Source organism: Hippopotamus amphibius, chromosome 7 (genome assembly GCF_030028045.1).
Source record: "Hippopotamus amphibius kiboko isolate mHipAmp2 chromosome 7, mHipAmp2.hap2, whole genome shotgun sequence".
NCBI lineage: Eukaryota > Metazoa > Chordata > Mammalia > Artiodactyla > Hippopotamidae > Hippopotamus > Hippopotamus amphibius.
In genome coordinates, this window is record NC_080192.1 from 85,556,313 (window position 1) to 85,584,231 (window position 27,919).

Genomic DNA, 27,919 nt, shown 5'->3' on the forward strand with positions numbered 1-27,919 from the left:
GGGCAATTCCAAGAAGTTATTTTTGTTTTCTAACTTCAATATGGAACACCCGAGTGAGTCCATAAAGAGCACTGAAAAATAAATAAGGTTTTGTGGGTGGGCAGCCTCACAACCATGACTATTCTAAGCAGAACCCGAAGCTCCTAAGAATAATCCAAAGCCTAAGAAATCATCCAGACTTTCAATCTGCCCCAAAGCCCACAGCCCCATGGCTCCCTTTTTGCCCACTCAGCATCCCCAGAGAGAAACTGGTGACCAATCCAGACACTTAGAGGCTGAGGCCAGGAACATTCTGGTGCAAAAAGTAAGCAAAGATCAAAAAGACTGGGCAGATTCCAAGCGCCAGGATGACCAGATTGCAAAATCTAAAAGCCAAGGGAGGTGAAAGAAGACAACATCCCTTTTTTTTCTCCGGGCAGAAGCAAGGAAGATTCCACTAACCCAGGAGTCCCAGAGTGTGGGCCACAGCAGCATTACCAGCCTGTTACAAATGCAAATTCTAGGGCCCAAAGCTAAACCTGCTGAAGCAGAAGGTGGTGGTATAGCCCTCCATGTGATCCTGAAGCAGTGGTTTGAGAACCACAAGAAGTATTTGCACTTATAAAGGAACTGAGAGGCTTGGGGTGGCAGGGTAGGTTGAGAGGTGCACTGCCTTCCCAGGAGTCTGGTGTATGCTCAGTGGGAGGGATCTAGGAAGACAAGACCAGCCTCTTCTAGAAGCGGGCCAGCTGTAACTGAACTTCCTGCATCAATCCTGTCTCTCCAGCTGATCATGTGCAAAATTAACCTCAGCTAATGCTGAAATTCTCAATTTCCAAACCAAAACATTCTCAGGAGCAAATGCTGGGCAATGACAGGGCTCCCTCACTAAAAGGATTCCCAGTGCTTAAGTGCCAACTCCCTTGAGCAGAGATCAAGCATCTTAATGTGGAAACAGGGTTTCTAGATAGATATTCAGCAAGTTCTATTCTGTTGGGAAGTTGATCAGAGACAAAATCTACAATAGGGTTAAACAAACTCCCAGCACCTTCTTCCTGGTACTCTAGTCAAAATGATCTTTAGTACAATAGTTTTTATCCAAAAAAAGGAAATTGCAGAAGCTGTGCAAAGAAATAAGGCAAATCATCAGAGATGGGGGGAGGGTTTGGAAAAATCGAAATGGTTTCCCCTCACCCAGCCCTGATCACTGCTCTCTTTCCAATTGTACTACCAACAGGGGAAGGCAGAAAAAAAAAAAGATAGGCAGCAAAGAGGCATTAAATAATGTGTTACCATCTGTGGCTATTTCAATTAATTAGAATTTTAAAAAATTAAAAAGCCACTTCCTCAGTCACACTAGCCATGTTTCAAGTGCTCAATACTATAGGTAGCTTGTGGCTGCCCCATTGCACAGGGCAGATACCAAATGGTTCCACCACTGTGAAAAGTTCCATTGGACAGTTCTGGGTTCTTTAAAAAAGAGGGGCAGAGGAGACCATCTGCTTCCTTTAAAGGAAGACTGTCTTCTTTTCTGTTAGCTGATGATCTAAGAATAAGAAACTGGGAGAAAGAGCTAACATCTTCCTGCCATAAAAAGGTTCAAAGGGCATCATTTTATGAAGGTAGAAAGGTTTCCTTTTCCTTATTGGTCTGAGAATCTGCTCACTACGCCTTCCCACAGGAAACACTTTAAAAAATCTAAAGTGGCTGCAATTACAATTTGTAATTCACTGCTCCCAAGCGGAAGTTCATGTGCCAGAAGACAGACTTTGTCCAGAGACCCACACTGCCTGGGTTCACAGATCTTCAAAAACCTTTGCAAGTTTTGAGTTTGGTGATTTGGTCTTGGTTTTAACTAAATTTTATTTTTAAAGCCCATTTGTTTTCCTACAATTAACTAAAAGATTGATACCTAATATTTTAAAAAGAATGAAAAAGGAAAAGATAGGGAGCATCACCACTTTAATTCCATCACTAAAATAGCCACTATGAATTTCCTTCCAATCTTTTTACCAAGTGTTTTCTGCTACTTTTAGGACAATAGCATTCTTTCCCTTCCTTAGGAAGGAATAAGCACCTATATTTTCTAGTTTTCTTTGTTTCATTTTTTTTTTTAATTTATTTCTTTATTTTGGCTTCTCCAGGCAGAGAAGGTCTTCATTGCTGCTTGCAGGCTTCTGCTAGGTGGAGCGAACAGGGGCTACTCTTCATTGCGGTGAGAGGGCTTCTTAGTGCAGTGGCTTCTCTTGTTGTGGAGCACGGGCTCTAGGTGCATGGGCTTCAGTAGTTGTGGCACATGGGATCTTCCCAGACCAGGGATTGAACCCATGTCCCCTGCATTAGCAGGCAGATTCTTAACCACTGCACCACCAGGGAAGTCCCTTTGTTTCATTATTATATAGTTTTTTTTCATTTATTTGAAGCATTTTTAACATCACAATAGATTCATAATTTCTTCCAAATGGGTCTCAGATTTTTTTGGACTAACACATTTTGTTTCTGTATACTGGAGCCACGTGACAACCTCAGTGCAGCTCAGATCCCACAGTCCCAGAGACTCAGCCTCCCTTGTCCAACCCCAGCATTAAAACAAGGAAAGCAGGTTTACCCTCAGGGCAACCCCCAAGGACATACAAAGGGTCTAAAAATATCTCCCCCATATGTCCTATTCATGGTCAGAAATTCCTTTCCCAGGAGGTGGCCTGCTGTGGTGGGAAGAACAGTGCACTAGAAGTGAGAAGTATCCACCTCCTCCAAGTTCTAAGTCAGGAATCCCCAACCCCCGGGCCACGGACCAGTACCAGTCCAAGGCCTGTTAGGAACAGGTCCACACAGCAGGAGGTGAGTAGCGGCAAGTAAATCGTTTGCATTACCACCTGAGCGCCGCCTCCTCTCAGCATTATGGGGAATTCTATAATTATTTCATTATATATTACAATGTAATAATAAGAGAAAAAAAGGCACAATAAATGTAATGTGCTTGAATCATCCCGAAACCACGCCCCCACACCCGGTCTGGGGAAAAACTGTCTTCCATGAAACCAGTCCCTGGTGCCAAAAAAGTTGGGGACTACTACTTTAAGGCTCAAAAGCTGACCATGCAGGAAGAGCATCTTACTTAGATTTCATTTCTTCCTTTCACTCTTTTGCTGAGTACATATTATGTATAATAAAATATAGCAGGAAGAGCCAGTGCTCAAGAGTGAGCCCTATAGCTATGAATGTCTTTGGTGATTCCTCTCCATGGACTGAGAGCAGCTAGAGTACGAGTAGAAAGAACATCCCAAGGAAGCTTTTGCGGAGCAGATGAAAGGGGATACCAGTGTCCCTGGACACCCAAGAGCAGAGAACAATGGCGGGACCTGTAGCCATCACACACCAACCCGCCAGATACTTCTGGCGTGGTGGCAGTGAGTGTCCCCTCTGTAGGAAGGCTCTCCTGGAGGAACTCTTGAAAGGGAGAGCCCCAAAGGGCCTGGCCTGCAGGACCTCACACCTGCAGGAGCACCAGCCCCTTCAGGGAGTGCTTCCTACTCTGCAAGCAGGGGTAGGTAGCAGGGACCCTGGACCACCATGTTGCCTAATTCCAGGAAGCACCATTCCCATGGACCACATCAAGTGGCCTAAAAAGTGGACAAAGCCTCTTATAGTTGGACAAACACAGGTTCTTATGGACCTGGCTTTGTGTCTTGCCTCTCACCCCTCCCACTGCTATAACTAAGGTCAAGTCACTCAATCTTTCACAGCCCAATTCCACATCTAGAAAGTGCAGATAATAGGAGGACCCAACCTTAGGGCTTCTGTGAGGATAAAATGAGGAAATCCATACAAAGCGCTTTCAGTCAGCCTGACACCTGTCAGCTCTTCCTCCTAATGGTTGCTCACCCACTTCAACACAACATGTGTTACTTTCTGTGGGCGGATGTGTGTCTGCTGGTCTAGCTGGACTTGAAGCCCTGAAGGGGAGGACCAGGAGTCTGACTCCCAGCAAGGACCAGTGGCCTGATACACAGTAGATGCTCAACACATTTGGACACTATTGTGATGACAACAGTGCTTGCTCGTTCTCTTCTAGCCATCACTGAGATGACTCTTACTTGGATTTCACATTTCTTCTCCATCCACTCTTTTTACTGTATGTGCCAAGTACAAAATGTGACTCTAGAGCTCACAGAGATATGGGGATGACTAAGCATGATCTGGGGCCAGTGTGGAAGCACATGGAGCCCACTGCAGTGTCAAGTAGAACAGACACCCCGAAGCTGGATTTTAGTGTGTTCTCAACAGGCTCCCGTCCCTGTGTGTAAAACCTCCTCTGTTTTAGAAGGTCAAAAAAAAAAGAGAGAGCAAATAACCAAAAAGGCAAAGGTGCAGGTTCCATTTCATGCAACGCTATGCTAACAACTGTGAGTTAGAGGGCTACAGAATGACCACCGTGGCAGGTGGCAGTTGCAAACCACAATCATGTATTCTACTGATGCGCTACTCAATGACACCACTAACCATAGGTGTCTGGGTGTATTGGCCCAGCCTCTTGACAGCAGGCTTTCCTCAATAACCAATGCATGCAAGCAGACCTCAAATGAGATGGAAAATCAAAATCCCTCCCACCAAAGCACATCCAGACCCTGGGGCCTCATGCACATGCTTCCTGCTCTCTGGCCATGTGCACCTCTCCTGATGGAGGCCCCCCACCTACCATCCAGGCATAGAAGGGGATCACCAGGCAAAGAGAGGGCAGGGAACCCAAGCCTCAGTCAAGGCGTCCTCCCTCCAGACCACAGAGAAGGAGGAGTACCTGCTCCTGTGGGGCCTAGAGCCCCAGTGAGAAGGGTTATACCTGGGTACCACTGCCTCGCATGATGTCCTCGGGGATGGCGTAGATCTGGTTCTCCATCTCAACCTTCTGGAGTCCATTGTCTGTTACTCTCACCCAAAGTACACGGAAGTTGGTCCCTCCAAGGTCCAGAGCCAGGAACTCTCCGTGTTCTGCAGAAAGAAGGGCTACTATTGGTTTGGAAAAGACAAGGTGTAACTGTTTCACAGAAACCAAAACTTAAAACCCGAGAATCCTACCATAAACACTGGTCATCTCTAAGTGATGAGGTGGCCAGTGGGTCTTATTACTCTTTTCTACACACTTTTATGTATTGTCTGATTCTTTTTAATGCTAAACACTTCCATATTACTTTCAGAATTCACATAAAGAATCAGTTTCACATCCAACGATAGGGTGCCCACGCCCCTCACAAGAGCTATTTCCCAAAGGCTTTCAGCTAATTCCCCACCGAGCTCACAGGGCCCATCAAGCCCTGTACCAGGAGACCAGGCCTCAGTTTTGTCCTTCATGCCCCCAGGATACCCAGCACGCTGCTACAACCTTGTGGTCCTCTGGGCCTTTTGCCAAATTGTGATCCCTGAACAAAATGTACTCTTCAGTGTTTGTATACGGTGACGGCAACATCCCTCAGCAGGATGAGGGGGTCCCATGATGGAGCAGAATGGGATCCAACTGGCTATAAATTAAGAGGCCTAGCAAATCAGTCAAGCAGGTGCCCCCCACCAAAAACAAGATCCCAGGCTTACTCCAATGTGAGAGAACGCTGACTTAGGAGTATATAAGACAAGAGTCAGGCCACTCAGACAAGCCACAGGGCTGCGGCGGAGGGGGGAAGACGGAGATACCAGACACAAGTGGGTCAAGATCTTCAGGTGTCACCAGGAAGGTACAGTCCAGTCCCTCCAGGAAATTAGCAGTGCAGAACAGGAAACATCCAGATTCCAGACAATAATACCGGCTACAGGGACACACACCATTGTGCAGCCCAGAATGGAAGTGCTGAAGAGGCGTGGAGGCCAGAGCCAGGGCTGGGGCCCCGCGGGGCAGGCAAGGACCGGGGAACAAGGCGGGGCTCATCCCCTCGGCAGCCTCCCCAACCCGTCCTGCTCCACCAGCCTTCCAATGCCCTGCCGCACACCCTCTTGAAGGATACACCATTGTTTCCAGGGGGGATTCACTTCCTGGCATGTTTGTCAGCACTCAGCCCCTTCCCTGAGGGGAGACTTGCCACTGATGCCAAGGAGAATGGATCAGAGGGTCAGGGAAGTGCTCGGACTAAATGAAATAAGGATTTATTCTGACCCACAACCTCCCAACAGCAATAACTGTTTGGCCCTGAGAAAAGCGACATCTGCCCGGTTCCCTGAGGGCTCTTGCCCACAAAGCCCCTACAGTCCCAAGGGGCACCTTGGGGTGAGCATCCCCCACCCAGGGTTCCATGGGGACTTGCCTCCACACAGCCACGGTCTGCTCATAACATATGTACAGAGACTGGCTCTGCAGCCCACATTACCTGCATCAGAACTCCAGTCACTTTTTGGCCGTGGCAAATGCCTCAGCCTCCGAGCCTCAGCTGCCTCATCTCGAGAGCAGGATCACCATACCTCACGTGGCTGAGGTGAGAGGAAAGCCAGATAATGTGCCTCAAGCACCCAGCACAATGCCAAGAACTCACGACACACTCAGTAGGTACTAGAAATTTTCCATCCAGGCTCTCGGCAAACCCTGCCTGACCCCCACACTTGCGTCTCCCAGGCCCAGTATTAGGGCTGCCTCTCAGACAGAAAAAAGCAAAAGCAGCATTCTGAGGGGAGACTGAAGAAACCTGTCCAAGAAAAGCCATTGGACTCTCCTCTAGTGACTTCAGCATTCCTCAGGGGTACTAATTTTCCGTCCCCTCCCTGGCATCTGGAGGCTCCCCCCAGCCCTCTAGCTACAGTCGCTAGATAGCTGGGGCAACCTCGACCCCACCTGGGGAGACTGCCCCTCTTGTGGCCACGGGTGGCTTTTCAAGGCGCACCCATTCTGAGCCTCCCCTGGTAGTGGGACGCCAGCCAATGTGTAGGGAAAACTGTGTGTGGTTGTCATGGAGGATGAACAGGAAAATCAAAGATGAACTGCCTGCATCAGCACTCTGCAGCCCCGGACACATGAATCTGCTGAATCGGCGACTGTGGGGGATTGAAGCGGCCAAGGCTGCCCCTGGTTGGTCACAATTCGAGGCCAGCCCAGATGGATTCACTGGAGGGGACAGCTCCATCAAGAATGGTGGTGTTGCAGTATTTGCTGATGGACTGAAGGGAAACCACAAATAATACAGTGCTGCTGATAATTCCGTTCCCAGGAAAGAGTGTCATTCTTTTCAGACTCCACCAGATCAGACATTCCTCTGCACCCCTCCTCCCTGATGCTCCCTCAGCAAACACACGTGATCACAGCCACCACAGCCGAAGACTTGATTCCTTCCAGGGTCTAGTATCTCTGAGGCAGGCCCAGCACCACGGCTCCTGGAGCTAAATCCTAAGGTGACCCCTTAGGACAGTGGATGGACCCCTCCCCTAGTGCCTACCTGCACACCACCCACAAGAGGCCCTCACACAGAGCAGCAGCAGGCTGTGTTTTGAACTCCGCAGCTCAGCTGCTTCACTACCTGTATGGCTCCTCTGAGCATGTCACCTCACCTGCAGAACAGGGCTCATAAAGCGGACTTTCCCAGGGGTCATGAGCTGATATGAAATACAGAATGCATTATATCTATATACGCAGGTACACAGTAAGCCATCAACAAACAGCAGCTGCTGTCCCTGTTATTACACCTTTGATTATGTAGCTCCTCTCCTAGCTCTCCTCAGCCCCTCCAATCCCTGCCTACTCCTACCCTACTCCTGGCCCAAGTCCTAACCTCCACTGTGAACCTTCCAGGATATCCTAGAAGCCCAGAAGCCCAGAGTGTGTGGTGTGGTGTGAAGGAGGATGGCATCAGTGGGCCTGGGACAGTCAGACTGGACGGGCAGGAGTGAGGCTCTGGGGCAAGAGAACGTGCCTACAGCAAGTTTCTTAAGTACACAGCCACAGGGCAGAGGACCCAGTAAGGTCCAGCGAGATCATTCTGCTGAATGATTATATTTGGTATTTGAGGCAATGTATTAAGAAAACATCTCATATTGCATTTGCTCACTGATGGTTCATTTGTTAAACAAAATATTTGAGGAGACCGTAAGACCAGAGGTAAGATTTCTTTTATTGTTAAGCATGCTGTTATATCTAGAATACAATTCTAACATCTGATTTTTAAAATGTTCAACAAACAGTGCAAAAGTGGAAAAAATGAAAAGCAAACATCTCTTTTCTTCTCCATACCTCAAAAGTAACCATTATTAATGTTTCTTGAGTGTCCTTAGACACATTTATATTACAAAAACAGGGAAGACCGTTAACTGACACATTCTAAGAAAAGGGTTTGAATTGCTGGTTCAAAGGATTTATGTTTTGAATTACCAAGATATTACCAAATTATCTTCCTAAAAATTCCCTCCAAATTCCACATAAACCAACGGGTGGGTTTCACTGTCACCAGTGTCCTATGTTATGTACCGTTAATCTTTGCCAATCTCATAGGTCAAAGTGGCAGCTCATTTTTTAAACTTGGTTTCTTCCCTTTGTGTAGGTTAGACATTTTGAATTATTGACTGGCATTGTAAACCTTTTTCTGTGAATTTTCTACTTACATGTTTTGCCTTTTAAAAATATATATTCATTATTTTCTTAACAACCTCAAAGAGCTCTTTGTATATTAATGAAAATAGTTTTGTTGGTTGTATATCTGCAATTATTTTTTTTCCAGTTGGATGTTCGTCTTCACTGCCCTTTCTAAATCTCTCTAGTTACTTCTAAATGTTGTCACCACCGCTAAAATAAAAGAAGCAAGGTTTCACATAGGTTCATTTAAAAGATCAAATTCATCTTATACTTCCTTATGTGACTTTTAGAAAAAATGAAGCCCAGAACACTGCCTTCATCTCTCTCATCTCTGGGACACAGGTTTGGACTTTCCCACTTGTGTCTGGATTATTGTGGCCATAAAAGGATGGAGAGACAGAGGCAAGTGTGGAGGAGGTTTAATTAATTTAAGGCCCAACACGTAAATATTTTTAAAAGAAGAGAAATTTGTTAAGTGATGTTCATAAACATTATCTCATTCATTCTCAACAACCCTATTGGATATCACGATCCCAATTTCCAGATAAGAAAACCAAGATTCAGGTCAAGTAACTGAAACCAAGATTTAAATCCAGGTGTAGTTTTCTACTGCAATGAGCACAAACGCTGCTCATGAGAAAGTTGTAAATCCTCAAATAAGGAATTCTTCATTATTGGGACTTCCCTGGCTGTCCAGTGGTTACAGCTCCACATTTTCACTTCCGAGGACCTAGGTCCAATCCCTGGTTGGAGAACTAAGATCTTGTAAGCCGCGTGGCGCAGCCAAAAAAAGAAAAAAAATGGAATTCTTCTTTAATGATGCCAAGAGCATAAAACCCAGAGGTTGCCACAGGCTCTAAGCTGGCCTGGGTGGCAATGGAAGTGACACTGTGGCTCAGAAGCTGAGTCACTTGGTTACGATCATACAGGGGTAAACGACCGCTGGATTCACCCCCAAGTTCATCTGACCCCAATCAACACTCACGCGGGTCCCTATGCACCTCACCCATATCTCTCGTGGTGCTGGTTCCTGGAAGCTGAGGATCACCTGGCGCAGAATCCAGGATGGACGCAAATAAGCCATAAAGTAATGAAAAAGAAAGCAAAAACGCCCTAATCTTTATCAGTAACTTGGCCCATCCCCCTGGGCCAAATGCTCTCAAACTTAAGTGGGAGGTGGCAGACACACATTCACTGGCAAGAGGAGACAGACCCTTCTCCCCAAAGGAACCCAGGACCTACTAAAGCTTTTTGAGACAGGCTTTTTTGGTAGCCGCAAACTGGTGCCGTCTCATATGATTATACCAAACCTCCGTTCCCACCTTACTGGACACTCTCCAAGCCCTCTCTGATGAAGGTCCTCCTAATTAAGAACATCCCCCTCCAAAAGCAGACAAAAGAAGGGGTAACAACCCTCCATCAAAAGGAAATAAGGACTCACAGTTAAGAGGAACTGGCAATAGCAGTATTAGGTCTTGCCACCCTCCATCAAATTGCCCAACGGTTAAGATTCAAGTTGTTCCCTCTTTGAGTTTGTTTGCTGACTCATTTCCCATCCTGGACTACCACTCTGCCCACTTTCAGTGAGGTTCTTATCAAATACATAAGGTCAGCAAGATAAAGGGATTTCAGTTTTTCCTGGGAATTCACCTGTCCCAGGGAAAGGCTGAAGAGGCCTAAATGCCATCTAAGTCACTAACCGCCTGAACAGGATCATCACTGTCAACTCAGTTGATGAGACATCAGTAATATATTTGAGCAGGCCATAACTCCAACACTGTCCAAGTCACCCACTTACAATGTCCACGCAACCTGTGAGGGGTGAGGGCCAGCTGAATTTCCCAACAGTCTATTTTCAATCGCTAGGTACTTGCCACTAATTAAAATAGATCACCACCTGTTCCTCCCATCAGGCACGCAGAGCAGCGTGCCAACCAGTGCATAAAGGGTGACTTGTGAACAGAACAGGTCTGGTTTTGTTTTGAATTTTTAAGCAGCACTGCCCTTTTGTCGAAGGCAACTGTGTTCAGAAGTGGCAGTACCCTGCCTTGTTAAGGCTGGAGCCAGAGCCCAGCCCCTCAGCCCGGGGCTTCTTCAGGTGATTAAATGGACTTCTTCAGAACCACAGGCTCCAGAAGCCTCCTTTAAACAAGGAGCTTTGATGCAGCGTTCCCAGAGCTCTGAGGATCTTTGAAGGTGCCACAGTGCCTGCTAGCAAACGGCGATGGTCTCATCTAAGAATGTATGGCATGGACCCCAATTTAGAGCCCAACTAAAAATCTCCAGGTCTTGGGTACGTAATCCAGCAAAACTAACTTTGTCAGACACAGGTTTCAAGGCACCTATTTCCCAAGTACCTGGAAACACCACAGTCACTACCACATCTGGCAGCCTCTTTTTAAGCTCCAAGATTTCAGATACTCCATTATAGTACAACAACAGGAGGCTAAATGCCAAAATGTAGAAATAGAGACACATAAAGCTGCTCCAATTGAAGGGAGGGACCAAGAGCACATAACGCTTTATAAGTGCCCCCCCAAAACTCCCAAAACACCATCAGAAGCACCACCCTGGTGCTTTTACACTCAGGAAATGTTTCTTAAGCTCAAAATATGGGTCACTCACAGAGAGGTGCTATACTAGTTCCACAGATGTGAAACAACTCTTCAAAGGATTAAAACATGATTATGTTTCAATACTGTGTAGGCGTTGTGTTAAGATTTTCAGGCAGGGCTACCTGGATTCACATCCTATTTTAACATGTATCAGCCATATGATTTCGGGTAAATTATTAGAAATCTGATGCTCAGATTTCATCATCTGCTAAAAGGGGACAGTGATAACCTCCTGTCTAGCCAGCACCTCCCCCATCACTCCCCAGGACACAGGGACATAGACACATAGACACACACAGTTTTTAGTCAAGAATCAATGCAATGAATGCATAAGGTGTTTGGCACAATGCCTGGTGCATGTAATAAATTCCCGTTACTACTATATGGAGGCTATTTATCGATACAATCTTCATTTTATATTGTAGGCACCATATCAACGCACAAATTAAGTTGCACATATGCGACCTATTGATTGACCTATGTCTCCACTACACAGCTATTGATACCATGCTGAGCAACCAAGATAAGGGCTCCTTTCAGGGTTTTATCAGCCTCCACGCCCCCTATCACCAGCCTAGTCTCTCTTTATCATATCATGGCCTTGTATTATATGCCCTGGTATCATTCTGTAATCTTTTCATCTCTGTAAGCCTTATGTCCCCAGGATAACTCTCCCTCTTCAAAGGTGGGGCACAAGGCAGCTCAGCACATTCCTGGCCCACAGAGGACCAGCCTCAGAGGGGACTCTATTGAATGAACTGAACAGCTAGGCCTGAGTTACTAATAGAAGAATGAATGCCTTGGGCTAGCAGTGTTGGGGGCCACTAGTGATATGCCTAAGGGCCCAGGCATTGGAACACAGATGGCTGGGTTCAAATCCCAATGCTTCTAGTTGTTCACTATGTGACTTTGGGCAAGTTGCCTAATCTCTCTAAATATGGTTCCTTTTTCTCTAAAACAGGGTTTAGGGTGTCTTCTATTGGGTGACTGTGAGAATTAATGAGATAGCTCAAATACAGTGCTTAGCACAGTACCCGGCATTTACAAGCCTACCATCCTCATCGCCATTCCCTTCTCTCGAGGGAATTAAATCTAGCTAGAGGGTAGAGATACACTCACCTATAAAAAATAACTCATAATTCAGGGAAGTGGGGAAGTATCAAAAGATCAACACAGCAAAGACTTCATCTCACTCTGCCTTAAGACATGCTTATATCTAAACAAGACAAGACAAGCAGGGCAATAAAGACACTACAAAGATAACTTATTTCTAAATTGGAATGCTGGGGGCGGGGGGAAGAACTTGTTAAAAATGTAAATTATTTATTAAATACATAAATTGAAATGCTAGAATATTTGTAGATTTTTAATTGGGTTCTACTTGAGCTTCTTATTATAATGGTACAGAGCCAATCCATATTTACGGTCAATTGTAGAAGATGATAATCTGATTTGCTCTAGAAACTTTTGTTCAGCAAGGTGAGCCAATGTAAATCATGAATCTTACGGCCTTGGAGTCAAGGCTACCTATGTTTAAACTCCAACTCTGCCACTAACTGGACACTGGTGACCTTGGCAATCTCTTTTAGCCTTAGTTGCCTTATTTTCAAAATGGAAATATCTCTCTTGCAGAGTTTACATGGAGAGTAAAACAGATTGTTTACATAAACAGATATCACGGGTGCTCATTAAATGATATCAATTATTCCTGCATTTCCTCTTAAGATGGAACTGTCCCTTGAGAGCCAGATCCCTGTGATGTGTGCAGGGGGCCCCCGATAGAGCTGTGGTTAGGGCTGGCACTGCAATCACACGCACAGCAATGCTTAGGTTAGGCTGCCTACAGACAGGTCAAGATGGTGAGATTCCTGGCAGATGCACTTTCTCTATTCAACTCTGCACTGCCAAAAACAAAAAGGTAGGGGGAGTCACAGACAATAATTATTGGGGCAGGTAGAACTCTCATACGATATTGGTAGGAGTATAAACAGCCCAGGTGTCCACAGAATTCATGTCATTATAGGATTCCAATCACACCACGCAATCAGCAACCAAAATGAACTACTGATATACACAACACAAATAAAGCTCTCATTATGATGGGTAAATGAAGACTTGCATAAAGAGTAAATACTGTATGATTGTATATATGGGAAGTTTTAGAACAGGCAAAATTAATACATGTGGAAAGTTTAAAACAGTGATTGCTTCTGGGGGTTGGGGACAGGGACTGCCTAAGAAGGTGCACCAGGGAACTTCCTGGGCTGATGGCAATGTTTTCTATCTTGATAGGGGTTGTATTAAACAGGTGTATGTACTTGTCAACTCATCAGATGATATTTAAGATTTGCACCTTGTACAAAGTTTTACATCAAAAGAAAAAAGAGCAAACACTAACTAGTTAATAAAGTGCATGCAGCAGTTTTAGGGTTGAAATGAACTGATTTTCTGCAATTTACTTTGCAATGCCTCAAATAGAACAAGAGGGACTGATGGGTGGAAGGACAGAGGAGCGTGCTAAAACAAATCTAGTTACAATATCAATGCAGACTTTAGGTCGTCTGCATATGGATGCTCTTTACACAACTCTTTCAACTTTTTAAAACTGTTTTAGAGAAAAAAACAAATAAGGAGCATTTTTTATATATATACCCAGCTGACGCCAAATTCAGTCACCTAAGTAAGATATTCTCAGACCATCTATAAACATTTCATTTGTATCTGTGCCAACTATGTTTCTTTGCACTGCATGGTCCACACAGTCTGTGAAGCACAGATATTTTAGAATCAGCCCCTACAGGGTTCTGGCTGTTGATATTCCCTTGCTTCTCACAGAGAACTCTAACCATAATTTGGAAGTTCATTTTTCTTGTCGGTAATGGAGGCCTCCATCATAAACGGACGGCCTGAAACTTCCTCAAGTCTCTCCCACATTCTCTACTAGGTCTTTGATTACCGTTAGATAGCTGAGACCTGATTTATGAAAGCTGGAACCTGGTCCTTGCTCCAAAATGGAGGACCTCCAATGACAGGATGAACACTCACAGCTGCTACCTCCAAACAAAAGGACCTGGGAGAGTCACTCACCCTCTCTCAGTAAAATGGGTGCTGGCTGTGAGGCTTGCTGTGGTGGCTGCATAGGACTGGGTTTACCACACACATGAGAAGGTTACATAGTCCATCCCCCCTTAATTCTCAGCCCGCCAACCCTCTGATGTTTCTTCTTTTTACAAATGAGAAAGTGGGGGATTAGGGCTTAAATGAACTGCTCTAAAGCACACAGCTTGAATTCAAACCCTTTTAAACCTAGAATTCTGATCTTCAACCTTCACCCCAGCAAGAAATAGCCAATTTTACAAAGGCCTGACCAGGACAAAACGGGGTGAGGGGCATTTAGGACAGTGGCTTTCACACCGCAAGCTGAAAGAAAACTTAACGAGCCCTGGCTAGAGACAGTTTTAAAGTATAGACGATAATAGATCTGACTGTGTCACATTTAAGAATAAACATTAGTTCCTGAAACTTGTTTTGGTTATATATCAGCATTCATATGTTTGTGTTTCTTGCTGTGAGTACGTAGTCCGGAAAAGTTAGAGAGCCACTGACTGAGTTCCTTTAGACCAGAGGTGTAGATGTGAGGTTTAATTTCCTAGATATGAAAAGCAATGCTGGGAAGGGCTGAGCAAGGTTCTGAGGAAGGCTAGCCCGGAGCAGGCACCACTTGAGCAAGGCCTCAAGCTTTCTGTAGGCGAGAAGCACACTCACCAACAGCAGCCACAGTGCTGGACGGCGGCCTTAGCCGGCAAGCGGATGCACCAGCCAAGCCTCACGGGCTGTGTGACCACGTCCAGTGGAACGGCAGTGGTCCCTGCACACAACTGCTCGTTCCTCCTCTCAGCACCCTACTGGGGTGCCAGTAACAAAGGAGAGTCTTCATTTCTGACAGGCTTTATCTACTGAAGAGTCACGGGTCCTCACTGCCACATTCCATAACTCACAGCCCCAGTGAACACAACGGAAAACTCAAAGCCTTGATGTTGACCACTTTCAATTATATTCCCTCACGTTCCCCTCCCTGTTCCATTTCTTCTCTCTCTCTCCAGAAGCAACCCCTAGCATTTATCTGGCCCACGTTTTCCAGTTTATATCCTAACAATTTTAGGATGTGTGCGTGTCCCATTTATTGTTTATCACTTTTACTGTATGCCATCTCAGTGAAGCTGTAAATCCCAAACTGAGCAAGCAGACTTTCTCAGCACATGGATGGGAAACAAATGGCTGACAGCAGTACTCCAGCAGGGCTGACCAGGATTTACTTCTCCATTGACTGCCAGGACTTCCATTCAAATCCCTGCAAGCTTAAGTTAGCCAGGGTTGGCTTCTGAGGCTTGACACCAAAGAACCTTCACTCATGTATATAGTTCTTTGGGTCCCTGAGCAAAGTTACCCAAATCTCCCCCAGGCAATGGAGAACCCAGAACCTTCCCCGCGCCAGGTACAGTACCTGTCCCATCTGGAGTAGACCTCACAAAGGTAGGCAGCATTTTTACTGAAGCAGTGGGGTGGGTGGTAGCTCCAAGCCCCTTCTCCATCTCCTTGCGGAACCGGTCAGCAATCTCCAGAAGGGTCTCATCGGAAAGACGCATGTGGTAGAGATACTGGTCAACCTGCAAGGAGGGAAGATGAGAGTAGCAACCTACATGTTAAATGAATTCTGGTAGGCATCCACGCCACGGAACATCACTCAGCTCCTCAAAAGCATAGAATCTGTTATGCACAGAAGGTTATGATTAAAAACCATTTAACCAGCCTCTGTGACAGGACTTTGCCTTTAAAAAAAAAAAAAAAAAAAAACTAAACTAAAAATTAAAACTAGAAAAATGGTCTAATTTTATTTCTGGAGAATGGTGAAGACCAGAGGAAAGGCCTATTAGGAAAGAGAAGAGTTCTTTTCAGAAAGGTTGAGTTTAAATGTCTATGACAACATCCCTGGAGCTGGGGTTCATTACCGGCCCTCATCTCTTGTCCTCCCCTACACTCATAAAGCCAGTCATGCCAACCCTACTACCCCTCACCACAGGCCAAGCAGCCAGCACCTCTTGCCTGGACTAATACAATCCCCGATTCTACAATGCTTTTACCTCTTCCATCCATTTTCCATCCCCAGACAGACTCTAATAGTCCCCTGCTTAAAACCTTTCAGTGACTTCCCACCAAACCCGAAATCCTTCCAAGGCCCTCCCTATACAGCCTAGCCTCTCCCACTCCTCATCATCTGTGTGCCTCTGCACTCCTTCTGCAGACCAGCCTTGGTTCCATCCCCCAACTCGCCCTTCCCTGCCTGGAAGACTGTTCATGCTGGCCCCACAGTTCCTCACCCTGCTCTTCATCTGCAGATCCCTTACCTTCAGACCTCTCCGCACAAAGGCTTTCTCTGATCTTCCGAATAAAACAATCAGTCTTCCCTGCTTTTTTTAATGAACTCAGACTTTTCCCTTCGCAACACCACTCCCAATTTGGAAATATATATTTATTAGTGTCCAAATCATAAGCACCAAGGGCAAGAAGAGCTATGACTATTTGCTCACGCTTGCATCTCTGGAGCCTAGCACACCACTGCCTGACACATTAACAGAGGCTCAATCCACATGGTAAAGCAACTTCCCCCATCCTCAAAGGCAGAGGCAGCTCTCCCTAGTCATTTCATTTATCTCGTTTCCAACATATATTTACATGAACTTTTCCCAGATTTAACACCAGGAGAAGGACAAACAATAGGAGTCCCTCTCAGACAATCTGCCTCTTGAAAGCTCTCATCCACCCTGGCTATGGATACTCCCAGTTTTCTCCTAACAGGAAAAGGTCTGATAGAAATCCTTCCAAGGAGGCACACAAGTTTCCACAGTATCCCGGGTTTTCAGCAGCAGTGCCCAGGACAGGTGAGCTGCTGGCCACAGAAGGTAGGGCTAGAATCAGTACCCTTGGACCAGGTCACAGCTGTGCCCTCAAGGTCTGAGGGTGGTGGTCCTGCTACTTCCAGCCTCATCAGCAAACTGGGGGACCAGAAGGGACCCTGCTTTTCCCAGCTCCAAAACTCCAGGATTCCCAAAGGCAAAGCTTGGCTGATGACCACAACCACTCTTAGTCCTGTGGGAAACACAAGTAAATGCCCATCTGTCCTTTGCCCTGACCAAGCAGCATAAACTTTTAATAATGAGCTTTCCCAGACACATGTGCTCAATAACAGCCTATTGTATTTTCCAGCATGTTTTGTCAGATCTTCTCAGAATTTTTTTAACCAAACTTGCATCCTAGAATTTCCAGAGGAATGGCAAAAAGGTTTTTAAATCTTTGAGAAAAGAACAAAACCACTGCCCTTCTTTGTGGGGCAGAAAAGAAGAGAATGAGAGAGAGAGAGAGACTCACATCTTCTCCCTTCCAGGCCATATCCTAACTTCCTATGGGGTTTGGGGCCCATCCCTCTCTTTGGATTTGTTTCTGCCTCTGATGAATTATAAGATTGTCCCTTCTCAGATCATTTCAAATATCCTGACCACTATTAATCTTTCATCATTCTTCTAAGACCCCAAAAGTTGAAAGATCAGAGGCTGGAGTACAATGCTGAAAGCAGCTATAAGCAAGGCAAAGGAAAGTCTGTGGCGAATCGGCCTACCCCTCTCCATAATTGCCATGTGATACAACAAAATTGACAGACACAATCCTCGCATGGGATGGAAAAGGACAGAACAGGGGTAGAGAAGTGTCAAGGCCCTCAGCCACTTCTCCACTCCCTCCCCAGCCAGCAGAGGGGCCAGGCTTGCCATGCTGGGTTTTAAATTTGCAGGAATGAAGATTTCCCCAAATTCCCTTGCTGCCCCCTTTTATTAGAGAGCTACCGCAGACATCTAACTCCATTGGTCTAAACCAGGAAGACTCCAACCATCCGTTCTGTTTTCTGACTTCAGGCTCCTGGCACCTCGATTGCCTTGAGCCCACTGTCTGCTTCAGCCTCCTAGGGCTGTGGGGCACCAGCCCCCATCCCGAGCTGGCCACTGATCAGGGTGCTCCTGAGGAGGCTGGCCTCCCCGACAATGACCTTTGAGGCTCCCAGGAGTTAAAAGCCTACAGGCTCAGACAAGTCCTCTCCCTATTGGTGCAGTGGGCGGTCAATCGCTGGAGACTCCGGGCCCAAGGCAAATTTAATCACCCCAGAGGCCTCCTGCTCCAGGTCCAAGGACACCTGGGCTGGCCCAGGAACACTACATTATGGCTTAAACATCTCAATGCTAATATACAAAGTCCTGGCCACCAGACCAGAGGCCAATGCCAAGCCATGTGCAGGTACAGCCTGAGATGCCCTCAGAGCCAATAGTAATAACAGCAAACCCTTCAGCAAAACCTGTTCTCAAGGTTTTATACCCATGAACTCATTTAATCCTTATAACAGCCCTGTGAGATAGATAGTGTTATTTCCTCCATTCTACCGAAAGGAGAAGGCAACATACACAAAATCACACAGATGCAAAATGTTAAGCCAGGACTGGACGGGGCAGCCCATCTCATCTGTGCTCTTGTCCGCTCTGCTAGATGAATACCTCTCTGTTGAACAGCAGGATCTATACAGGCCAAATGGCACTACAGCACATTCAGGCTGGCCATGTCCACTAAAAGGCCATCTTCTATTCCAGTCATCCCACCACAGAGACATGAAGGACAAACAGTAGAGGGCTTGGCGCACAGGGCTGCCCTGGCAGATCAGAGGGCAGCAGACATATCTCTGGACGTTATCATGATTTTGACACATGACTAAGTTGGAGCTCCCACGTGACCACTATACCAAAGAGAAGAAAGGTCCAGAAGCCTCTCTGCCACCCACCCCTGTCTCCACAGATGGCTCTGGATGTCGCAAAGGAAGCAAGAGAGTTCTCGCAGAGGAAAGAAGAGCCTGTACTGCCTTGTTAAGAGGCTGCACTGTCACTTCTTGGAGTGTGAGGTCACGTGCACAAAAGAACAAAGGTAGAATGGCCATAATTCTACAGCAGCCATGCTGAATTTTGATGTTTAAGCTGCTACAAGGCTTGTTGGAAATCCAGTCAACTCTCAAAGAACCTAAGAAGTTATACAGTCAGCTTTTATGCAAATCATGTTGCCCTTTACCCAAGAGATGGCAATCATCTTTCAGTGCTCAGTGACAGATGACAATGGTGATAAGGAAGATGGTTACAGTAGCTAAACATTTACCAAGCATGTCTCACCTGCCAGAAACCATCCTATGGGTTTACCGACTTGACTTCCACTGTTCTTTTGTAAAACGTCTGTATCCCTGTTTTACAGGTCACTGGGTGAGGGGCAGAACTAGGATTCAAACTGAGGTGTCCGGCACTAAAGCCAGGCCCTTAGGACCACCACCCTCACCTTTCCTGTGGACCCTCTTAGTGTGGGTGGGCACTCTCTGCCTTATACTTTCTCGGATGACCTCAGTGCTTTGATTTCCTCTCCATCAGATGAGACTAAGAGAAAGGATATGGGACAGCTATGAAAAATGCAACTATAGCACCACGGCTCAAACGTCTTCTCTTTGGGCCATGATGATGGGTATGATGACGTACCCACTCTGAGTTTCTTAGGGCCACTCAGGAAGGAATGATTAATCACCTGATGTTACAGCTTCCTGAACACACCACTGAGGCCCACCTAGCCTTGGCCATCACTGCTGGGTTGAGTGAAAGGTAGCCAAAGAAAGCAGAAGTCAAAAGAAAAAAAGAAGCAGCCTCCATACAAAGACCTTTTTCCCAGATTGGGAAGGAAGCAAATGCACTTGGCACAATCCTGCCAGCTTTCACTCACAGTGCACCCAGAGGGAGGGAGTACGAGGAAGGTACAAAGTCATGGGAGAATATCATTAAGGAGAAACCAAATGTAAGACTATGGCTAAAAAATACTAACTTTTAGAAAGGACCTTGGGGTAATGAGAGTTCAAAATCCCATTGAACATAGACAACATCTGAGTTTATCTAGTTTGTCCCTCTCACCCCAGTAGTCATCAGGCCTAGGTTTGAATGCTTCCAAGCATGACAGGCTCACCACTTCTCAAAGTTGGTTAGCTTCTACTGTTGATCAGCTCTAGTTGTTAGAAAGCTTTGCCTCAATCTGAGATAAATCTACTTTGTGATAACTTCCACCTATTCTCCATTCTGCCACTTGGGATAAGAGCTCCCAAACTTGGCTGCACATTAGAATAACATAGTAAGAATTCCATTCCAGACTAATCAAACTGAGACCTTAAGGTCTGTCTGGGCACTCAAACATCTTCCCCTCTCCTTGGGCTGGTATCTACCGTGTCAATAACATAACAATGATGGGCTGTGTTCTGGTCAACACTGCTCAAGGCATTTTTACCACTTCCTGCCTAGGATCTTTGAAAGTCATTACTTAAGACACTAGGCTAAAGTGTGAAATAATCCTGTGTTGATCCTGAGTGCTGGGAGTTGGAAAGACAAACCCTATACTTGTTAGAAACAAATTTCAGTTGTTGGAAACTATCAAAGCAGAATCATTCAGGTCAGCCCTTATTTAGTAGCTGGTGGTGGTGAAATGCAGGCTGTGGCATCAGAAAAATCAGTGTTTAAATCCTGGCTCTAGCATGTGTACAGGTGTCTGAGTCTCAGTTTCCTCCCTATAAAATGGGAGGACTAGTGCTCACAACAGAGCCACTGGCACAAATGAGGTGACAAATGTAAAGCTCTCTATCTATCTAACCTTTTTTTCTACCCCTTTTCCTCTTCTTCTCCCGGACTCGCCTCTGCCAAGTGGCACCCTCAGAGGATCAAGGGCATTTCTTAACCCTACTTGGTCACACTGGGGTTAGCAAAACAGGGGCTGTTTCCCCAAACTGTTCCTTCTCTTTCTGTGGTGGGTGTGTGGCCTATCACACTGGGCTGCTTCTCTTAAATCTCTATCAGGAATAAAGAAGGAAAGGAGGGGGCATTCCAGGCTGGGTAAATAGAGGCAGATAGAAGCAAAGCCTGGCTGAGGTATGGGAAGGCCACTTGCCTACCCGAAGGCAAGGGTGTGTGTTAAAGAGAGATAGCAGTTTTAGACACATCTATTTAGCAATCTTGAGATTAGAACTTCCTCATTGGGCAATTTTGGTCAATTTCTTTCTTCCCATAACATACCAGTCCATGCCTGCCTCCTCTACAGAACTGTGGGTACAGGCAGGAGAAGTTCTAAAGAGAAGCTGAAAACAAGCAGGACCCTGTGGGGCCTTCCCAGGTACAAAAGCCTTTCTGAGTCCCAGTTCATGTTAGTAGGAAAAAGGCTTCAGCCTCCCAGACTTTCCCTGAGTTCTGAAGTGCAGATTCAAGCAGTTACTAACTAGGAAAGGGAGGGAATGCAGAAACAAAGGAGGAGCCATCCAGAAACAATAGTGCAGCAAGAAAGCAGGGTCCTGGTTCCTCCTCAAGGGATGCACACAACAATTATCTCTTGAGTTCTTCTGCAAGAACTAAGACCCCCTTCCAGACGGGATAGGAACTTTAGGCTCAGCTCAACATTCCTGGAGCACCACCTTGTTACCTCACCACCAACCAACCAGAAGAAAGTCACACACCTGGCCGCTCTCACCCCAACATCTGGCTATAAAAACTCTTCCCTGCAAACAATCAACGGAGTTCCAGCCTTTTGAGCACAAGCCACCCATTTTCCTTGCATTGCCCTTGCAACAAACCTTTCTCTGCTCCAAACTCCAAAGTTTCAGTGTATTTGGCCTCACTGTCAGGTACATGAACTTGTGTTCGACAACAAAATTAACCCCATATTATTTATGAAATAACACACCAAATGGAAAGCCCATCTCCTTAAACGCCCACAGATTCCTCCAACTAGAACTAAAAGGAGGGGAAACTGTGTCATAGCAATGATGCAAGGAATGGAGGAAGCAGAAGATCACCCTTGTAGAATGTGCAGTGCCCTCAGGTGTGGCAGACACGCCCCAGCCAGGTATGAGGAAGCCGAGAAAGGAAAGGCCTGGAGGTGAGAGCCAGAAAGGAAACTCAGAGAAAGTGAGGTCAAGGGAACACCCTTGACTAAGGTTACAGAGTCGAGACTAGAATCTGGATCACCCAGATCCCTTACTCTATTGTCAGAAACAATAAATGACAATCCTACCCCCAAGCGTCGCCAAGGGCCTATATCATCTTGCAGGCCAATTTCAGTTGAATGGCTGGTGGCCTTCCCTGGATTGTGAGGCCATCCTATCTGGTCCCAGTAGGAAAATGGTCCTGATCAAACTACCTACATCCAGAAAAGACCAATATTTTAACTCTGAGAGTTTATTATATAATAAAGTGCTATAAATCCTATCTTGAATACCTTAAGAAGTCTCAAAGGAAAGTGTAGAAGAAACCTTAAATTTCAGCATCTAAATCTGTAAGATTCCTGTCATTCAACCCCTGAATCCCTGACCCCAGTTTCTCTCATTGTATAGCCTTTGTTAAAAACCAATTACATACAAAGCATATAGTATACAGGAACATAATTTTAAAAGAAATCAGTTGTGGAGATGGATAGTGGTGATAGCTGTACAACAATGTGAATGCACTTATGCCACCGAATTGTACAGTTTAAATATATATACAGTTGACCCTACACAGGGGTTGGGGTGCCAACCCCCACAGTGGAAAATCCACAGTCAGCATTCCTTATACATAGTTCTGCATCCAACCAACTGCAAATCATGCATCAGTAATGTAGTACTACAGCACATACTTATATGCTATAAGAATGTGGAAATCTGTGTATAAGTGGACCCGTACAGTTCAAACCCATATTGTTCAAGGGTCAACTTTATACACACACACAATGTTTTTTAAATTTTTTTAAGAAATCAGGATTCCTATTCTCTAGGACTTTACAAGACAGCATAGAACTCAACTCATTATAGACTCAATCAACATCTCTGAATTGAATGGAAGTCTTTGTAGATAAGAAAGGCAAGCACAGTGCAAAGCAGCCTGTGGGAAGTGTCACAGGTATGAGTAAGTGGGCTGTGAGACTGGCATTCAGGGCAGATTGCTCCTGGACTAAGAATATACATATCGAACATACATATCAGTGGATATATGTTAATGTGGAGACAGTAGGGAGATCATGTGAAAAGGCTCAGAAGGTGTGGGCAAGCCCAAGATCCTAGAAGGAGGTTATGACCTTTAGGACCAGAAAGCCTCTCACCTCACTACATTGCATTAGTTCCCTATCACAATGCCTCCATATGTATGATTTAATCTTATTACCTTTAAACAAGGGAGCACGGGAAGGGAGAATCATGAAGATCACCCCACTGTGTAAAGTTGCTATGTTGTTCACTGATCAGTCAATCCTCTGTAAGGTTTAGTGTCAAGAGAAACTCTGGCTGCCCAGAGTAACTGTGCATCGTGCTACAGGCCAATGAGATTAAAACAACTGACTCGAGGGCTGTCCTTTTTGCCTTGACTATCAGGAAGCTCAGGGCTCTGTACTCAACTTTAATGAACTAAGTTTTTTGATAATCATTCCTGCCAATTCCAAGACTCTTATTTTAGAAGTCCTTTCAATGAAAGCTGAACCATATCACCTAATCCTTTTAATAAGTAGGCAGGAGATAATAATACATGATGAGCAAATGCTCATCAGTCATCCCTACAGGACACATCCTCCTGGTAAAAGGGGGAATTCAAGAGACCAAACTGGATAAGATAGCAACTCCATAAGCATACTCATGGCCAAGGACACAGGGACACCCTGAGGCACTACGGCACTGCTGAACTTCTTTCTCCAGTCTTTGGGTATTTCTGATTGAGTACCTAGAACCTTCTCTCCAGGAGGTGCTGAATGAACACTAGCTAATTCCTACGTTTTTAGCTTCTTCTAGACCCCAAGCAGACCAACTGACTGAATTTTAGCTTTCCTAGCACTCATGCTTTTGTCCTAAAGATACAATCAGGTGTATATATATAATATAAATATAACATATATACATATATATATATTAGGCCAGACTCCAAGGCTCCAACCTAGCTTCCTAGAAAGAAATTTAGGAAGAACCACAGCCTCTTGAAGTGAAGGTCTTAGACTAGTCTCATCTGCTTTAATTCAACTATAGTCAAAACAGAGTTGGAGAGGCAGGGGCTGGGTACTATCCAGCAATGAGAATGCACCACCTACCGTCACATGCAACTACATATATAGATGAATCTCACAGTATAAAGTTGTGCAAAAGAGGCCAAATACAAAAGGGAACAGATCATGGAGTCCACTGGAGTCCATTTATAGTAAGTACAGAAACAGATCTATGCCGGCAGAAGTCAGGATAGTGATTACATTTAGTGGGGGGTATATTTGCTGTTGCTGGTAATAATTTGTTACTGGATCTGGGTGGTGGTTACCTGGTGAGTTCAGTTCCCTATGTAAATTATACTTGGATTTAAAAACTTAGGAAGGAAAAAGGGCAAGGCACTGACTAGGCCGTAGTCGACCTACTCACATGGTAGGGCCAGAGAGGTCAAATCAGAGGGAAAGCCGTAACCTCAATGCAGCCACGCACAGCCTTCCAGTGCCTCTATGTGCTGACACATGCTTACAACTTAGTTTCGAAAGAATTTCATATTTTCCATTATTCCTCTGCCAGTGTTTTACTGCAAATATTTCACAAGGAAACCAAGGTTTGAAGAAGTTTTCCCAAACCATAGGCCAAGTCCCTGACAGGACCCATAACATCCGGTGGCCAGATGAGTGCCCTAACCTGGGGCACAGGTGTCCCCACCCAGGGAAAGCTAGCTAACTGCTGGCAGTGACCTCATTACTAATAATGTCTTCACAGACTCCTCCTGGGAAGACCAAGATTGTGTAAAGAGCAGCAAGTTTATCCTGTAACAGTGCCAATCCAAGGCCAGATGTTTCCGATAAGATGATTAAAAAAAAAAAAAGGATGAATTGGGGAGGAAAAGACACAGCAGATCCTGGATTCTTGAAGGCTCCTGAATTCTGAAACGCAGCTAACCAAAAGCAACAGATCTGCCTCGACACTTTTTTCAGATGGGACAAGGCTGACCCCCACTAGGGCCGTGATGCCACCTCAGGGAGATTCCAGCTGACGCACAGCGTACTCACATGCCTGAAGCAGCGCAGGGTGACTGTGGAGCTCACTGAGGAGGCTTACAGGCCACTCCTCCAGGTTCCTGTTGCACTGTGAGTCACAGGGTTTCCTGTTCTTCCAGTTCTTGCTCTGGGCTGCATGGAGTTACAGCCAGACAGACCTCAGGCAACAGCACCTGTCAGGAGTCCAGGAGACAGGCATTTGGGGCGCCTGTCCCGGGACCTTCCTGTCCTCAGACTATGGGGCAGCAGTGCAAAGGAATCATATGTCCCAGATGTATATGACCCGGGAACAGTTCATTCATCCACACACTGAGTACTAAATTGAGTGCGCCAGGGCCAGGCGCTTGCAGACCCCAGGATAAAGAAGGCCTTTCTGCTTGCAAGTGTTCACTATGTTGGTGGGAGGCATATACGTCAGCAAGTCATTACAAACTGAAGGAGTGAGGACAGAGAGCAAGCATATTCTTTCACTATAATAAAATACAGATTTACAATCACTTAAATCACATACATCAATACAATTCTGAGGAGTTTTTGTCTTGAAAAGGTTAAAGATATGTGTTGACCCCACGCCTAGAATGTTCTCCTACTCTAGCCTAACAAACTCTCACTTGCCCTTCAGAGCCCAGTACAAATGGCCTCTCCCCAAATACCTTCCCCAAATTCCCAGCTGGTTATACTAACACACTTTTGACACTTCTGTTTCTTGCTCTCACTGGTCCCAGAAGACTAAAGGCACTGACTACATGTTCCCAACTTCATATTTGTGATGCCAGAGCTACCTCAGTACTGAGATGCAGTAGGTCCTCAAGATGTATTTGTTATGGTGACATCAAGGGGCGATGGGAATGCTGAGGAGAAGAGTGAGAGAGTAACTTGGGTGAAGGGGAAGAGCTGGCTACTGCAGACTGCCCAGATGCTCAGAGCCTGGCCTTGTTCTCCAGGCCTGGGCCCGCACTGCATGTGATCCTGGCAGCAGCAGTTTCCTCTCTATTTACCTGACCATTACCCTAGATCCCCTAGGGGTCAAACTCTGCCTCCCCTGGACAGCCCCCTGCCAGGGACCACAGTCTGCCCCTGAGCCCAGATGCCCATTGAACTCCCCACTCCTGTCTGCTGCCACTGTCCACCGGCTGGACCAGATCCCTCTGGGTCTGTCCCTTTGTACCATGTCCAGCCTCAGACCTTCCCAGTCTGCTCCACCCATCCCAGTCATACCCACCATAAGCAGGGCAACCATATATCCCAGTTTGCCCAGGACAATCTGTTTACAGTGTGGTAGCAACATAACTGTTAACGGTGTCCCCTTTTACTCTCAAAAGTAAAGAGAGTAGGCCTCAAAAGGCGTGGTTTGGATAATAAATTATAGAGTCACCTTAGGTACAGGCCACAAAGCAAGTCCTGCTTGTGGTTCTTGGGGAGCCCACACCTGAATGATGAGAAGAGCTCATGCTATACCAGTGGTGCAAAAGGAAATAGGATGGGGATGGAGAGACTGGGTACCTGACTGGTGCCTTAGTATATGGCACCTGGTTTCCTCAACTGTAAAATGAAGGTTTTGGACTAGATGATCTCAAAAGTCCCTTCCCAACTGACACGAGAATCATAACCGATGAAAGTGAAAGACAACTGGCCATCTCCAGTTGTTCCAGGCAGCCCCACGCTGGGGCTAAGGGCCTGGGCTCTGGAATCAGAATGCCTGGGTTTGAATTCTGGCTTGCCCTTGAGCAAGGTAGAGTCCCTTTTTGTGCCTTGGTGTCTTCATCTGAATAATAGGTAATAATAATGTCTACCCTGGAGGGCTGCCTGAGGATGACCTGAGTTGTAGTAGAGTTCACAGGCAGAGCCCAGCACTTCATAAGTGGTGCATGTGTTTGTTATTTTAAGACCTTTGAGAATTGGGGGGAAGAGAACTGGTGGGACATGGCTCGAAGGCTTCATTAGAAGGGGCTGAGTCAGAAAAATCTGGGAGGGAGCAGGAGGAAAAAGTCCCTCAAATGGGAAAAAGGAAAAGTGACAGCCTCAAATTCCCTTACTTAGCCCAAAATAAAGCTGTCCAATGTCTCATTTGGCTTCATTTCTTTATCAGACAATATGGAGATGCCAGAAGGAAGAGGTTGGGAATAAGGCCTTCCAAGACATAGACCACCTCCAGGCCTCCAGGGCAGGGCTGCTGAGCTGAGGGCAAGGAGAGGCAGGAAGGCTGGGGGGGCGGGGGGACACTGAGGGTTCCCACAGCCAGGTTTTCAAGCCTGACTCACTCTCCCAGATAACTCCAAGATAAGGCTCCTCCAAGGAAGGACTATCAAGGAATTGCTTAGAGATTCACAGACAAAAGTGCAAAAAGCATGGCCCTTAGGGAAAAGGAGATTGTCTAGCTCTTGCTCCCATGCGAACAAGGCCAAGACTCCCAACTAAGTTTGGACAAGACAAAGGTACAGGGATGGGGGGAATAGAGTGTGGGTTCCACACAGAGGGTCCTCTCCAGCTTTGTCAAGAACCCCAAGCACCCCAGTGTCAGAAGGGGCCACACTGGACAGGCCAGAGTCTGTATATAACGGGCAAAGAGCTCTCTGCTGAGAACCAAGATGGCCAGGGACTCTCCACTCAATGTGCCAAAAAAATGTGAGAATGACTGTTCCCTTCATTG

At 46.0% G+C, this 27,919-nt stretch overlaps 1 protein-coding gene across 5 annotated transcripts in view; it reads right to left on the bottom strand.

Moving 5' to 3' along the window:
- The window catches only part of HK2 (hexokinase 2), a 56,493-nt gene that overhangs the window by 21,196 nt on the left and 7,378 nt on the right, over window positions 1-27,919 (bottom strand). For 3 of the 5 annotated variants that reach the window (XM_057741549.1, XM_057741548.1, XM_057741546.1), the window contains exons 2-3: window positions 15,638-15,800; window positions 4,820-4,968 (exon numbers count right to left, since the gene is read on the bottom strand). In XM_057741549.1, coding sequence (XP_057597532.1) covers window positions 4,820-4,968; window positions 15,638-15,800 — 312 coding nt within the window. Of the gene's footprint in view, window positions 1-4,819; window positions 4,969-15,637; window positions 15,801-25,281; window positions 25,300-27,919 lie in introns of those variants that run through there. The other 2 variants (XM_057741547.1, XM_057741550.1) reach the window with 2 other exon arrangements.